At 38.2% G+C, this 16076-nt stretch overlaps 1 protein-coding gene across 2 annotated transcripts in view; it reads right to left on the minus strand.

Moving 5' to 3' along the window:
* Positions 1 to 31: 31 nt before the first annotated feature.
* Positions 32 to 16076, minus strand: part of LOC105394234 — a 31767-nt gene continuing 15722 nt past the window's right edge. The window contains exons 3-7 of one of the 2 annotated variants that reach the window (XM_048626941.1): positions 5409 to 5514; positions 3774 to 3916; positions 2273 to 2370; positions 932 to 1097; positions 32 to 218 (exon numbers count right to left, since the gene is read on the minus strand). In XM_048626941.1, the coding sequence (XP_048482898.1) occupies positions 115 to 218; positions 932 to 1097; positions 2273 to 2370; positions 3774 to 3916; positions 5409 to 5514 (617 nt within the window). In that variant the 3' untranslated portion in view covers positions 32 to 114. Of the gene's footprint in view, positions 219 to 931; positions 1098 to 1471; positions 1638 to 2272; positions 2371 to 3773; positions 3917 to 5408; positions 5515 to 16076 lie in introns of both variants that reach the window. The other variant, XM_048626942.1, reaches the window with a different exon arrangement.

The following is a 16076-nucleotide window of genomic DNA, read 5'->3' on the forward strand; positions in this document are numbered from 1 at the left end:
GGTTTCGAGTGAGGACGTGGAGGCGTTATAAGGGGTGGGGTTTCGGGCCGGGGCCTGCGGGGCGGGCGGGTTGCGGACGGTGGTGGCCGCTAGTTCCCTCATCTGGTCGCTGGATCAGTAGTTGTAGGGCCCGTACTGCGAGCCGTGGTAGTAGGGGCCGGGGTACGCTTGCGGCGGAGGGTACCCGGCGTAAGCGTACTGCTGCTTCTGCGGGTATACTGTGGGGAGAACAGGGGGTTAGTTGGTTGGTGGTGTAGTTTGGGAATCGAATTAGTATCTAGGTACTTAATGATTTAGTGAGTACTTGATGATTGCTAAGAATTTAAATTCTCAAAGCATCGGCTATGACACTGTGCCTTGTAGTTTTATCTGTACACGCTCTCTTATAATATATCTAGCTAGATATAATATAATAGCGAATTAAATATGAATTAATATCTGATAAATTTACAGTTTCTCAATAACATAAATTAAATTATTCATACTTATCTATTTATTTACAAGTTCCAAATATTACATTATTTATACGAAATTACTTTGGTAGCGTTTTTACTAACTTATTTAGGTATTATATAATTAATATATTATACAATGCGCTATGTCAAGATGCAATATGAAAATCGCGGGCGAACGTATGCTATCCCTCACTGAGTCTAGTTCATCCTAGCGTTGTCTATAGGTAGTCGTTTGTAGTCCGCTAAGTAGTTCCGCTTATGTAAAAGCCATAATTTTCATATTGTTTCTTTACCCGCTCACGTTATACCGTTTTATCCAATGCAGACGATTCTGAAGCAAAGCACTTTATGTTTCCTGCTGCAAAACTGACTTTCCATTTTCCCATTACTTACAAAGCCGACTTTTGCGCTATGTTTACAGCACAAATGTGTTCACTTCGGAATCGCCTCAAATGTTACAGTTAATCAACAGTTACCAGGCATTAGATACTGCATGTTGAGCGCCTCCTCGCGCTCGCGCTCGCCGCGCAGGCAAATGGCGGCCGACGAGAACAAGATGGCCGACAGAAGAGCGAGTCCCACGCCGCACCACGCCACCATGTAGGACCAGTCGTACCACACGCGCGCGTTGTCACGCAATATCTGGTTTATTACCCGATAACCCGATGTTACGTTTATTTACAGACATTGGTTGTTGTGATGGTCGGTATTTACAGACCACAAGAAACAATGGTTGGTTGTTGTTTTGGTAAGCGTGTTAGTTAGCGTTGGCGTTGGCATAAACCAGATATTAAGCGCGTTTATGTATAGTGCATTAGTGGCCGGCCGTCCGAAGTCCGTAAACGCAGTAGCCAAGTTTCATAGAAACATGAAAAGAGAGAAAAGCATTTTGTTAGTAAAACGTACTTACTTGCCATCTTACATCTAATATTAGGTGGGAAAAATATGGACAAAAGTTTCGTTTTCCCGCCACGCGTGTTATTGGCGCTAGCGAGCGTCCAAGATGGCGGACGGACCTGGCATGATGTACTGCACGTTGTTCTGCTGCTCGCGCCGCTTCTCCTTGCCGAGGCAGACGGCGGCCGAGAAGAACAGAACCGAGCTGATGAAGGACACCGCGCACGCGCACCACGCCAGGATGTACGACCAGTCGTACCAGATTGATGAGTTGTCTTTTAACACCTGTTTTGGGTTGCAATTTGGGGGTGGGGTAAGATTTGGGTGTAAAGTGGTGTCATAAACTGCTTCCACGGCCTGGTGGTTTATTGTTTGGTGGTGAAACGCAGAGGTCCTGGGTTTGAATATGTTTGGGACCATAAACCAATCCCAGGGGTGGAAAGTGACTTGTTTAAGGTCCACGGATGTCGTAAAAGTAAGATGATACATATATGCTGCCGATAGGCTTTTAACATACGTAATCGGTCCTGCGCCTAAACTATATATGTACTCTGTGTTGATAATGTTGGAACACAGAATAATGCAATGCAAAAATACTGTTACTTACGGACTCCATAAATCAATTCATCATCAATTATCAACTCCTGCACAGTTTTCTGATCTAAATGATATTCCATTTCGTGAACAAAAGGAAGTCATTAGTAGGTACTCATTGGTTGGTCATGTCATGTGTCTTTTAGGTAAGTGGAGCGCTTTTTTTGTAGGCAAGTTATTAATAAAACTTCTCCAGCGAAGGGACTAGAAGGGGTTCATCCCCTTTGCATTATAGGAAATAATATTATTTGAGCCTGCTAATCCAAACATTTCTCAACCTATTAACCACTACACCTCAGCACAAGCCAGCACCACATTGTACTTACGTTGGGCCACTGCTGGTAGTACTCTTCTCCGACGACCTTCTCTTTCTCGTAGAACTCTACTCCGTGCCAGAGAGCCATCGCGCCCGCCGCTAGCAAGCCTGGAATTTTATAGGGAGGGTTATTAGTTAGGGTTTGTTGGGGCTGGAAGAGGTTGGATGGTTATCGGTAGGTGTGATAAGACATAGACATAGACATAGACACATCGTTTATTCACTCACAAAATACACATCACAAATACAAAACAACAATGTAGGTACAGTGGCATAAAGAATAACAATAATTGTGGTGTGTATTATGTCAGTAAAATGGCTCTGACTCAGCATGTGCTGTACAAAAAAGTATACAGCGCTGGTAATTCTGCCAGAACCAGCGAGTTGAGGTGGTACGCGGCTAAAATATAATCCTAACTAATATTATAAATGCGAAAGTAACTGTGTCTGTCTGTCTGTCTGTCTGTCTGTCTGTTACTCTTTCACGCCAAAACTACTGAACGGATTTGAATGAAATTTGGTATACATACGGTCTAGACCCTGGGAAAGAACATAGGCTACTTTTTATCCCGGAATTCCCACGGGAAAAGTTTTTAAGGCGAAGCGAAGCTCGCGGGAACAGCTAGTATGATATAAACGTGCTGTGTTTGCTCCGAAAGATTTATTAGAATATTAGAATATTATATATATTAGAATCTTTGTGTTAATAGTTTAAAACAATATATATACATATCATAATATAATAGGGTAATGTGTTAAAGTGTGGTTTGTATAAATATACATAAAAGGTTGATGCTTAATCAATAAAAAATAGTATAATATTAAAATAAAATACAGGATAAGGCGATAAGTGCTGGAAGCTTAAATACATGTTAGGTACTGGCGGAGTTTAATCTTAAAGAGGTGCTTGGACTTAAGTTTGCGCAGTGGAGGGGGAATATTGTTCCAGCACTTTGTCGCCTGGTACTTAAAGCTGCCTCGGAAGGCTGCAGTTTTACTCTGTGGCAATACAAGAGGTGGCGTGTGGTACCTTGCTGCATTTCGGCTACATCGCCAGTCGAGCTTTTCGTACAAATAGATAGGAGTTTTTTTGTGTACCACTTCGAATAGCAATGTTGCAAGGTGAAGCTTTTGTCTCTGCTTCATGTTTAAGATTCCGGCTTTTTTGAGATACGGAGGGTATCGGATTCGGAGGGTAGGGGATGATAACAAGGGGATCTATTCCAGTTGTGAAACTATAGTGGAACATATTGTTCTGTATAGGTATCATCAAATAGTCATCATTGAGGGCTGTGCCACCCTGATCAATGTATTAGAGGATGCTGCTTCTTGACCGCACAGTGCAAGTAAGTACGTAGATGTTTTACTTACTTAAACAATCTGTTTTTAACATTTCCATATTGGTCTTCTCGTACGACTATAACTTCTGGAGTTAACATACAGTGGGACGTTGATATTTATCAGCACTGCAACAGAATTTCGTTTCTCTCGTTGTCTGTTGATGTACTTACATGTGACGAGCATGAGTATGGCGGTGGCGGTGATGTTGCCGGGGCTGCGGCGCCAGCAGCCCACCACGCCGGTCCAGAACGCCACGAACAGGAACAGGAACGCCACCATGAACAGCGCCACTGTCGAGCGCGCCATGTGCAGTCTGGAATGTATAAGAGATGGGATTAAGTTACGTCATTGTCAGCGTGTTGGTGATAAGTATCGTAAATGCTACCTTATTTTTTCCAGACCGAAAGGAATTAAACTACTTCGTTAGTGTGCCGTGTGGAAGTTGAAATGATTACCTATAGTTAGACTAGGAACAGTGGCTAACTGCAACTGCCCAGCATGCCTTTGATTTGTACTGTAGGTTATATGTAAGTATCATCAAGGAAAGATCAGTTGATACAGAGGCTCCTATCGTACGTCCCGAAAAAATATATAGAAGAGATTATAATACGATAAAAGTTTGAAACCTTATAAAACGGGAAATTATGCATGTATTTACATCAAAGAGCTAAAATGTGGATCTATAAACGGAATACGATATTCAACAACATTTAGTAGCGCGATATATAATAGTCCAGCTTAAACGACACTTAGCTTTAATAACATGAAGTTAACCTTGCTTTAAATTGAGACAATTTCAATGGAATGCGAATATTAGGTACTTACATTAGTTGATCGGTAGGAACATACAAATTTAATTCGTCATAACCGGAATGGAATCATTTAAAAGTAAATCGGCATTTAATAGTATTTAATATAAGCTCTTACAGAGACCTTGCTACAAATAATTTGGGCTAAATATCAACTTTAAGTACTTATATCAATAGAAAAGGCAAACAGGCAACGTTAATCCAAGCATGAATTCCATTCCCTTAAAACTAATGAACCGGCCACCTTAGACAGGTTGAGAGCAGAGTGTTGTGGTGTGGCACTCCTTGAGAGACGTCCATATTCAGCAGTGGATGATTACGCTGATGGACCGATGAAATATAATTTGAAGGGAAACAGTCAGAAAACTGAAATCCAGATACTTTTCCCAACCATTTTTTAATTTTATTATTTACTACCGACCCCGGCTTTGCTCGGGTGGAATGCTGATGCTAAATACACTACATGTGATGATATTAAACACTTCCTCTTGAATCACTATAAAAAAACCGCATCAAAATCCGTTGCGTAGTTTTCAGACTTTAAGCATACAAAGCGACAGAGAAAGTGACTTGTTTTATACACTCCCGGGCAACGAAAACGTTACACTCACAAAAGTTTAAAATTGGATCAAAATATTACCGGTTATAGTTAGCCCCTGTTTCACAATATCTGGTTAGTCGCTACCTGTCGGATAAAATACATGCTGTCACTGTCTAAAAAATAATAACAGATAGTGACAGCATGTATTTTATCCGTCAGGTAGCCACTAACTAGACATTGTGAAACAGACCCTTAAAGTAATATCGTGATGTTCAGTTAAATGTACCATGTAAATGTTGCAGAAGGCGTCATTAAGATTCTCTTTTTCCTTCCTTCCTTCCTTCCACTCCTTTTCCTCTTAGAAGTAAATTGGTGCGTTTCTCAGTGGAACCTTTTCATTGCCCGTGAGTGTATGTAGTGATTTATTTACGGGTAAACTATAAAAGCTCAATCACCTGTTCATAGCATCGTCGGAGAGCCCCTTAGTCTCGTTGTTCTCGTCCGGGATGAAGTAGTCCACGTTCATGCAGTGCGTCTCCACCGGGGACAGGTAGATCTCCACTGGAATAAGGAAAAGGTATCTCGTTAGTTGGTGGTTTTTAAATTATGAACCTATTATGTCCAGTTTTTACTGTAGGTACCTATACTATACAGGACTCTTTAAATGAGGTCTATACATGTTGGCTAGGCAAGTGACACCGAGAGATAGCAAGACAAGGCAAATAGGTACCTATACCGAATACATGTTTGCATTGGCTTTCACTCGTAAATGCTCGGCTAACGTGTGTTGCGTTCTTAAGAATGGGGAGTTTTAGTTTGGGGATAAGATATGACTAGCTTTGGATAAAGGACGTCTGTAGGATAACTATTCCGGCCGTATGCATCATAGATTCCTTGACAAATGTAGACGCATTGACAACTTCAATTTTACCTATAACCTCATTATAGTTTAGGGGACTTGCCTATACTTGGCATATCAAACTTGCAGATTCATAAACAAGCCGCTTGGCCACAATTATCGTTATAAACCAGTGTCCTATTGAGCAAGCGGGCGCGTAATTTCAAAACCTTATTCTGTCCGTGTCGACACACAACCGTTAGTGAATCGACAATCGCACCCGAAGACCGGTCCAATCACATTACAGGGCTTATGAGACCGGCCGTGAAGAATTTTGACAATGCTAGTCAACAATTGGATGTTTAAATTATATTGAATTTCCTAGGAAAGTAATACATAAACATGAAAGTTTAGAACTATGGATTTTATAGGAAAACTGTTAGATTTTTTAATAAAATCTCCCTCAAATTTGTATGTAGTTAAGTAGATACCAAAGTCTAACGGATAGTGAATTTAGAAACCTCAATGAATGTATGCAACGCTGTGCATGCGTAATGTGGTAATTAAGGTGACAGGTGTAAAATAAACCATTATTTACACCTGCAGCCTGCCCTGCTATTAGAAATAATCTAGAGAAATTATTTACTTGCATATCTACCTACCTGCATGGGTAACATAGAATTAAGTGCTTTCACATTTCTAGGTCTCATTTTAAACGATACAGCTAGGTATGAATGATGAGAAGCTTAGCTTTAAGTCTAACACTATTCAGATTCTAGTTCATGATGATTTATCACAAAGACTTAATAGTATTTTCAAAGCAATCATTCAAAGCAACTCTTCTTATGAACCTACATCCTCATATTAATTCACTGGTTTCTGCATGGTGTAGTAACTACATACTTTACTAAGGGCATAACTTGTTACATTAGGAATAGATTAAGTAATTACTTAATTTTTATCTCGTTAAGTATATTCAAACAAATACCTACCACAACCGCAAACTTACTCAAGGAGCGACTCGATACCAACAAGTTATGCTTATAACATTTGTTTTTATTTCATCAATATAATAGCTACGTAACGTGGCATCGTAATTAGGCTTGATTAATTGTGATATTCTCGTCACAATACCCCGGATGATACATCGCCAGGGCCAAGTTTTTTAGAACTATTGTCTATCAGACTCACTTTGTGTAGCTTCACACCATATAATTTAAGCTCCATCAAGTATATTATTATTCTTTATATCAAAGGTAGTCTAAATAGTATATAGTATAAATGTTTTTTCTTTCTTTCTTAGTACAGATAAATTAAACCTTCATAGATGCCGACTATCTAAGGAGGTTCCCTGACTTGAATGTTTTTTTTATCAATAACTACATTAGATTCAATAAATTTCTTTATAAATAAACTTCTAATTAAGAAAACAAGCGGTAAGATCTATATTGAATTTATTTCATAGACTACCTGTAGCTCTAGCTAGCTGCCGAAGTTACTGGGTTAGCCTGAACTCTACAAGACATCCAGATAGGCAGAAGGGAAATTACGAAGTGATTAATCATTAAAGGTAAGTAAGTAATTAATTTAATTGCTATTGTATCGTAACCCGAAGAACTGGTCTCGGCTCACACAGCACTTAACTCCATCTGTCTCTTTCACTCGGGGTACCAAATAAAAGTGACAGGCAGACATGTAGCATGCAGCTTTCCCGCAAAATCCTGCTACGATTTTATTACAAAAATAAATCTATGTTACAGTTATGTATTATATATACTGATTATTTATGTATGTACTGATTATGTATCAACATTCAAGCTCTGCGCCTGTGACCCATTTTGATCGGCAATTAATTTGCATTCAAGGGTGACTACTAAATTATTAGCGACCAATATTTTGAGCGTATGAATTATGAATGAGCATCAATAAATTATTTAATAATCGGCGCACGGGACATTATTGTTCCGCCTACACTGTGCCAGAAGCAGAATGCAAGCTCAGCCAACCTTAGTAGTTAGTAACCTGACATACCTAATAAAATATTTACCAATATAAGTAGTTCTGCCTGTAGAATAACTTTTTGCAAACAGTCCCGTATTCAGCAGCTCGGTTGAAAAGCTGCTGCTTCGGTCACAGTTTTGTAACTTAATAAATGCGAAAGTTTAAAAGTTACACTCAAAACTAACTAATCTCATAAACAGCTAGTATATTAATGCAGTGAGTGAGACAATGCACAGGAATGCAAGCGACAATCGGGTGACCGGGTCGGCGACATTTAGGATTCCGAACCGAAGTCGAGGTGCGGTCCGACTGCTTATGGAGAAAGTCGCAAATTGAGCCGCGAGCTAACACGTTTGAGTGACACCTTTAATAAGGCAAATACAGATGTGCGCGACTGCTCTCGTGATTTGAGAGTTAGAAGCTGAAAGAATCTTCAAAACATGTTAGTGCGCAGTGGGTTAAACTCTCAAGATATCGACCAGATATTCATCCTAACCAGTTTTATCGGTATAATAAGTTTGGAAAACTGTGTCTCTTTCAATCAAGACACAGTTTTCGAAGACTCATTGCTCAAAGTAGCGAACAATTGTTTATTTAAGCTGTTTCACATTAAATTATAAAGATATCTATATAAAAATAATCATTATAATTAAATTTGCATGGTCCATGCAATTAAGACCTAGGTCAGGTAAACAAATTTTCAGTGCAACTTCCTACTTTATATAACTATATAAACGTGTTATGTAATCATAAATTGTAGGTTTATTATTTATAACAATAGAAAACAGGCATTTGCAGTCGAAATTACCGTCTGAGAATGATATAAGAAGAGTAAGGTATGGTATAACAATTTCACAGTTTAGGCACATATTGTTTTAGCTTAGTCACACTCTGTAAAACCTTATTATTACGGATTTGCGTCATCAATGCGGAAAAGCCACTTGTGATGTAGGACATTGATTAAAAACTATCACTTCGAATGATTCCATTGGATGTATTAAACCTAAAGTAAGAACTTTTCCCGAGGTAGCTGACTAACCGGCAATAAATGATTGGAGAAAAGTGAATGTCTAATTACTATGAATTAAATATATAATTATACTTAAGTATAATTATTATATGCCATATCTATAGATACGAAGGGACATTCGGAAATGGAAAGAAACTGCGGGAGCAGCAGCACCAGCAGGTTTCTAGAGTTTCCCGACAATTAGCAGCCAGTTTCGCTTTCTAGCTTCTCCTTGCTCGTGCGAAAACGGCAATGATTGACGGTTTTCATTTGATTGGTTCGCTTTTACGAATGAATATCGACAGTAGAGATCCATTTTTTTACTAAATACCTAGAGGTTGTAAGTTATAAGCGCTTGTATAACGTCAATAAACAGCCTGCATGTCGAGGGAAAATCCATAGGTCGGTGAATATATCGGTGCTTTAATGATATTTACTTTCAAATAGAATTCAAGTGAAACCGTTATAATATAAATAATTATTAGGTAATTATAACTGTTATGTAGGTATGCTGGGCACTTTAATTGGCCACCAAGCCGGATTTAAGGGAAATTCTAAATGGGAGCCGTGCTCATTGGACCTCCATAGTTGGGATAGACGCTTTCTACCTTGAAATATTCACTGCCTTTTACGACTTTGGAGTGGACCCTGTTAACGTTTGGAGCGAAAGGAAATGTCTGCTGACGCATTTGATAAATTCTTGGTCAAGCCGAATGGAATTTGCATTCTTGATGATGCTTGCCTATGCAGCGTTGCTGTACGTCAGACATTGTTTGGCGACACGGTCGTTATAACTGATGTTTTTTTGCATACCTCGGCTAAATCACTGCCGTAATTGTGTCAACGTCTGATTTTATTTAACTTGTTGTCAATGCTAGTTACTTGCCTTAGTATTTACTTAGATGTAACGTCTTCCACTTACAGCCTTTCAATAAGTATTTTGTTACCCATTAAAACAAACGCCTGGGTAATTGTGGTAATAAAGTGGTTACCTAATGAAATATTTTCCTGGAGCATTCTCCATACATCGGTCAAGCAACGGGACAGCATATGTTGCAGTCACTAGTTGCCTCACTGCAACCAGCAAATTACCGTTCTGACGAGGAATTTAGTAACCACCTTAATTGAGTGTGGCATTTACTTATGTAGCCGCTTTATTGCTTCGAATAGATCTGCCTTACCACTTCGATTTTGTGGCATTGAATGAGAGATATTCAGACTGTATGATAGTGGCACTTTGGTTGTCTTGTGGTTTTTTTCACATAGCAGTTTGTTTGGTAGGAAGAGAAGTCACGTAATATGTATATTGTACATAAAACACAAATATGTACATAAACTATCATTTGAAAGTAATACTATACCTACGAGTAGTAGAGAAAGCTGGACAACGTCTATTTACACTTGGGCACTTGCACAATATAAATCATATAACATGAAACAGAAAGTGATGCGACTCAATCGCATGTGTAACAGAATAATGACAAAATGTAGGTATAGTTTCCGAATCCAAGCCTTGTTACATAGGCTGGTCAATAGACATACAAACTTAATGCACCTACTTATTATAAAGAACATAGACTAAAAATTGATCTGGTTTGGAATCGAATATAGTCCAGGGATTTCATACAAATCAGTAGTCTAAAGCCAGGTGTAGGTAAACCTGAACTATCGTTGGACTTCATTTTAAAATAAGGGGCAAACATATTTATTTCCTCCAAAGCATGATGTGCTAGGAAAACGGTAGAATGACTTGATGAGTAAAGTGACACAAGCAGTGTACCGTGAAGGATGTCGAGGTACCTACCTGAGATATCTCACGAGATATTGTTCCTACGCTCATATCATAATCCGTAATTAGCAAATAATTACATCATCTTCTATACCGGACTTTGAAGTCATTTTGTGATATCATGGGGATTAAATTATTGTTGTTTGTCATCAGGTTTTTGTTTACATATTGATTATAAAAATAAGGTCAGCAAACTAAGCATATGTTAATATTGTTCAAAAAACTTTCGTAACTGTTTTGCGTGGACGGCATAAACACAATGAACAATCCTGACGAAATGACAATGAATTGTTTCAAACGTGAACCAAACCTAGAGGGCGGTTTATACATTATGCAGGAGTACAAATTAGGAATGTGTAATTCATATTACAATTAACAAAATCAATGGCTCAGTCCCATACAGTATCGGTTTCTTTGTCACATTGTATCACCATCCCAAGTAAGATTGAAATAGGATGTTAAATCTAGTAACACAATCAGTAAGAAACACAACAGATAGTAGAGACACGTAAGTACCTACCTAAGTATTTCACCCATGATCAAGCCGCAAGTCGCCGTCAAGCTTGCAGACGGATTTTAACTGAAATCTTATTTTGCAGCCCGATTGATGTCACACCAAAATGACTAGCAAACATATTTTACACGGAACGACACAATTACTTATCTACAAGGATAATAAGCGCGCTGTTACACGACGGCATTCCGAGTTGTGCGGAATGTCCATTGTACTGCAACCTGGGGGTTTACTCCAGCTTTGCAAAAAACAAACGTACGAGAGCTGTCGTGCAATCGATGCGTTTAATGCTACTACATAGAGTCGTAGTCAGCGCAGCAACGCGCCAAAACTTTGAAGCTAGTGACACCCCAGTACTGTGTACACGTCTGGTATAAACACACGCTGAGTGATGTTGTCACTCGAAAAGCCCTTGTATGGGAGGTGGGTATGTGATACCACTGCGTCAGTTGTGAATGCGGAAAGCCACATACGTGTATGCATGCCTAATTATTAAGACTAAGTACTTTATGTGATAGTTACCAACTTTACTTTGAATCTCGCTAAGCGACTTAAATTATCTAGAAGGTTGTAATTTGGATATAATATGAGGTTTTATTTTAACATAGAATATTTTAATAGCATTATATTATAATGTGTGTTTAAGGGCACATACATTAGACATGGTTAACCATTACCAATATAAATGCTACGTGTTAGCCACAAATCTAATGAAGCAATTTCGTTTAATTTTGCAATGTATGGTGTAAGCAAAATAAATACAGCGTAAGATTTAAGTGATCATACGCGAATGAACATGACTTGGTCGTAACTCATACCCGCGGGTCCCCATTATGTAACTCACTAGAGATACGAAGGTTCTCATAGGATTTGATATAATAATGCCAGCAGAAAACAATGGCCAAAAGCCAATAAAAACAAAACACAGTCAGCTCCAAGAAATCATATTTTATTTTTTCCGCTCCGCTATTGAATAATAACAATAACGACCTAACCCATATTTAACTATCTATTTCCATTAAAATTTCTTCTAAAATCAATGAGAACCATCTTTGCATTATGGGTTATAGACGGGAATATGGTTAAGTTACAGAGATAACAATCTTAAGTCAAGTGTCGGCTTTAAAGAATCGTGTTCAGTCTTATGCTTATGGCTGTGTTTACATTTGGATTTCGACCTTTCTTATCTCCACTGGGATGGGCAGAACTGCATAAAAAGAGGAGAAAAAACCTGTAAGGTGCTCAACGCAAGAAGATGCGTGCCCGTAGCTGGAGATGTTGTTTGTGCATGTTATGAATATATGTGCGCGTGGTACAAGGTTTTTGATACATGGGCAATGCTTTTCTTAGATTTAATTCATGAAAACGCCTAACAAAGTCTGTAGTACAGTGGCTTTCGCAGAAATCGCAGACTTCAAAAGAAACATAAACATAACATTCTGTATGTTATACCTAAGTTAGTTGTCGTTGAATGAATTCCTAATTTCTCAGTATAAATCATAATCATTAGTCAGTTTTATCTTCGCCATTCATTGCCTTAAAAAATATTTCTTCAATATTGAAGAATGACTGACAATATCCCATTGTGCTGTGAGGCATTTATATCCGCGCTCACGGCGAACTCGGACCACCACACATGACTTCATTCGAGTCCCAGCCCGGGCCGACTCGACCGGTTGTAGCACTCGGTTTGTGGAACGATTTCACCTGCCTGATAAAGTGCCACCACCTTCGTGTCTCAGGCGAAGTGATACTAGACGATTATTCGAGCGACTACACCTGTACGTAGCGAGAAAGTAACGCGAACTCCGCAACCGATACGAGATTGTTTGCAATCGATGTCTTTATGATTAAGCAGCGAAATTGCAAGGTTAGCCGAGGTTGCCGCCACTTTCGCAAGCTTTCTACGAAACAGTAAATTTGTTGGCATAAACACGTCGTCTTTAAGTGTAAAATGCGCTTCTCGAGCCAGAAATTAAATTAAAACAGGTCCAGCCAGTTCCATATGTACCGCTATCAATATTCAAATGAGGACAAATTGGTGAACGAAATACATTCACGATGTCCAAGACCGTATTTTCAAGTTTCCTCATTTAAGGATTAGGCCACACCAAACCGGCAATAATACTAATAAACCGCTTACGTCGAAACAATTCAAATGGCAATAGTAGCGATTGCATGAGTTTGAAATCAATTATAAAATATTGTTCACACATTGGCCATAATTTAAAGATTGGGCGTAGTTAGTTGGCTGAAACAGAATTAATTAACACGTGTAAATGATTAAATTTCGGACTTTCGCGTTGCTTGAAGTTGATTTCATATTTCAGATATATTATGTCGATCGCTACCTATTTTAGTTCTTGGAATGGAGCATAAATGATCTTTCAATTATTTAGAAATTAACGCAAATTGGACGACCGATCGCAATTTAGGAAGGTTTTAATTATAATTGGCAAGCCACTGAATTTACGAAATAATGCTTCATTATTTTCCGGAAACGTTTCTATGTTAGTATTAGTACCTATATATGAAGGATAACAAATAATACTTAGTACATACATTTATTAGTTAAGTACCTACCTTATTGTGTAAACTTATGCTCGAATGAAAAGAATTTCTAAACCTTATTCTTCCCCAAATCATATCATATCATAAATTACATAACATCTTAATAAAGCTCTCAAGTATTTTACACTCACAGTTTCACAGATCAGCTGCATCAATCCGTTACATCTACATCTATAAATGATCTGTTATGTTGGTGCATTCGACCAGCTGTGGTCAGGGTCACGACCTCAGTGGTGGGCGACGAATCGGCCTCAGTCAGTTAGTAGGAATGTCTATCGCCTATCTATTGTTAGCCAAAACAATACCTTAAATTCCTTCCGCCATTTGTTTTTAATAGCTTTTGCTTTATTATTAACGTAGGTATAAACATTACGTATTTGTTTAGTTTCAACTCCTAAGAGGTAAATATGTATTTATGCATGGCTTTGTCAAGGCTAAATTTCACCTATGTTTACCTATTAGTTTTCCTGTGTTTTTTTGTCATTAGTTAATAACTTATATGAGGAACGTCACCTCAATTGTCACCAACTTGTCAATACCGTGCTGACCGTGCTTTATCATCGAGCTATAAACAATTTAGCCTTGATGGAACTATGGCAAACTCGACCGTTGTTGGTTAGAGGCAAAAATAGCCTTTAATCCCTTGTGTTGAGAATTAAGGCTTGGACTGTACTGGACAAGCAGACAAGGCACGTAACGTAACGCATACTAAAGTATTTGTAAACAATAATTTTCACAAGTATAGAAATTCGCAAGAGGTTATTCATTTAAGGACTTATATATTTATTAGACACTATAAAGTTACATAAACATAATTATTTAATAATACCTATGTAATAAAAGATTCAAATAACAAAAGGAAGGCAGACTGTATCATCTTTCATAGCTAATCAGTAAGTAAATTCTGAACAGTTGGACATGCGATACTGATGTATTATGATATATCTATAGATAGAACCTACCTATGATTTTAATGCCTTTCCACCAGTGCAAAATGAGGTAGGTATTTCATTCATTTTTTTTATTCGAAGCAGCTGGGAAACCCGAAACTAAAGAATTATTAAATTAATAAGTAAGAATTTTAATTGCATAGCGTACACATTTTATAGCCTGGCCTAGACCTTAGAACCGAGCCCAAACAAGTAACTTCGAATTTTATCATTCACTTTAACTTGTCCGTTTCATTAAGATTTCAGTCACGGCTTGTGCGCCTTAAAGTTTCACTTGTAGGGTTGATATTCGAAGAACCGGTTAATGTTGGAGGTGCCACCAGTTATGATGAATGGCGGGCTAGGTTGCTGTGTCACAGGTGACCCGTAAGGTAAGGAGGCCTGTGCTGAATATACAGAGGTAATTAGTTGGGCCTTGACCTTGTCTAGTGGCTTTCGAATGTCCGCGGCCGCTGATTGGCGGAGAGTGAGGCGGGCGGAGGGCGGGGAATTCAACAAGATGTGGTTTCACTGATGATGAGGACATATAATAATAATATATGCTCTGGTATTTTAGTAACCTAGTAACCGTACTTATGGGAGCGCAAAACAAACGTACGCATACGAAACTTCAGTAAACTTAAATTTCGATACTCAAATTTAAATTTGTACTCGAAATAAGTGTCATGTTATATTATTATTAAAAACAATCGGCTATTCTGTTCCTGTTTTTTTTTATTATTAATCTACCAAAATTACTAATGTATCGTAAAGACTCCACACTGTAAGTCGCACACCGAACTCTCCAACTTGACATGTAGTCACCACCTTGAACCATCATCATTTTGGGTGTGGCCCGTCATTATTTATTCACAACGAAAGAATTATTTGACTTTCTATTTTATTTAGGTTTGTGGACTAGATGCTTTATTAATAAAGTGATCGACACCTGACTTGAGTTTTAAGGGAAAAGTGAAACCTGCATGGTTACATTTCTAGCAAGCTAAATTGATAACAGCCTGAAAATGTTAAGTAGTTTCGCAAAGTTTTCATTCTCAAAGGTTTCTGAAGGTATACTGCATTCTTTGCTGTGGTGTCGAGCGAAAACAACGTTTTATATTGACCTACCTAACTACCTTCATATACATATATATATATATATTTAACTTACCTGAAGAAGTAATAATTATTCGTTTTTAATGTTTTCGATGCAATTGAGGATGGAATTCAACCGGTTTGTTGTAAACGGTGGATTTAAAGGTCACGATTTGTGATTTGGATCTACGAGATGTTTCTCCGTATACGGGTATTGCCGCGTTTTTCATGAATCATTTTGTATCCTTAAATTAATAGTAACGTTCATACATATATATTCTGATTCATCCCAGTTTTATAGAGAATGATGTAACTGAAACGCAATGTGCTAATACTACAACTGTAAATAGCCCCTCTATAACTGTTCCAGCGCTATT

This window comes from Plutella xylostella, chromosome 17, assembly GCF_932276165.1.
Source record: "Plutella xylostella chromosome 17, ilPluXylo3.1, whole genome shotgun sequence".
Lineage (NCBI taxonomy): Eukaryota > Metazoa > Arthropoda > Insecta > Lepidoptera > Plutellidae > Plutella > Plutella xylostella.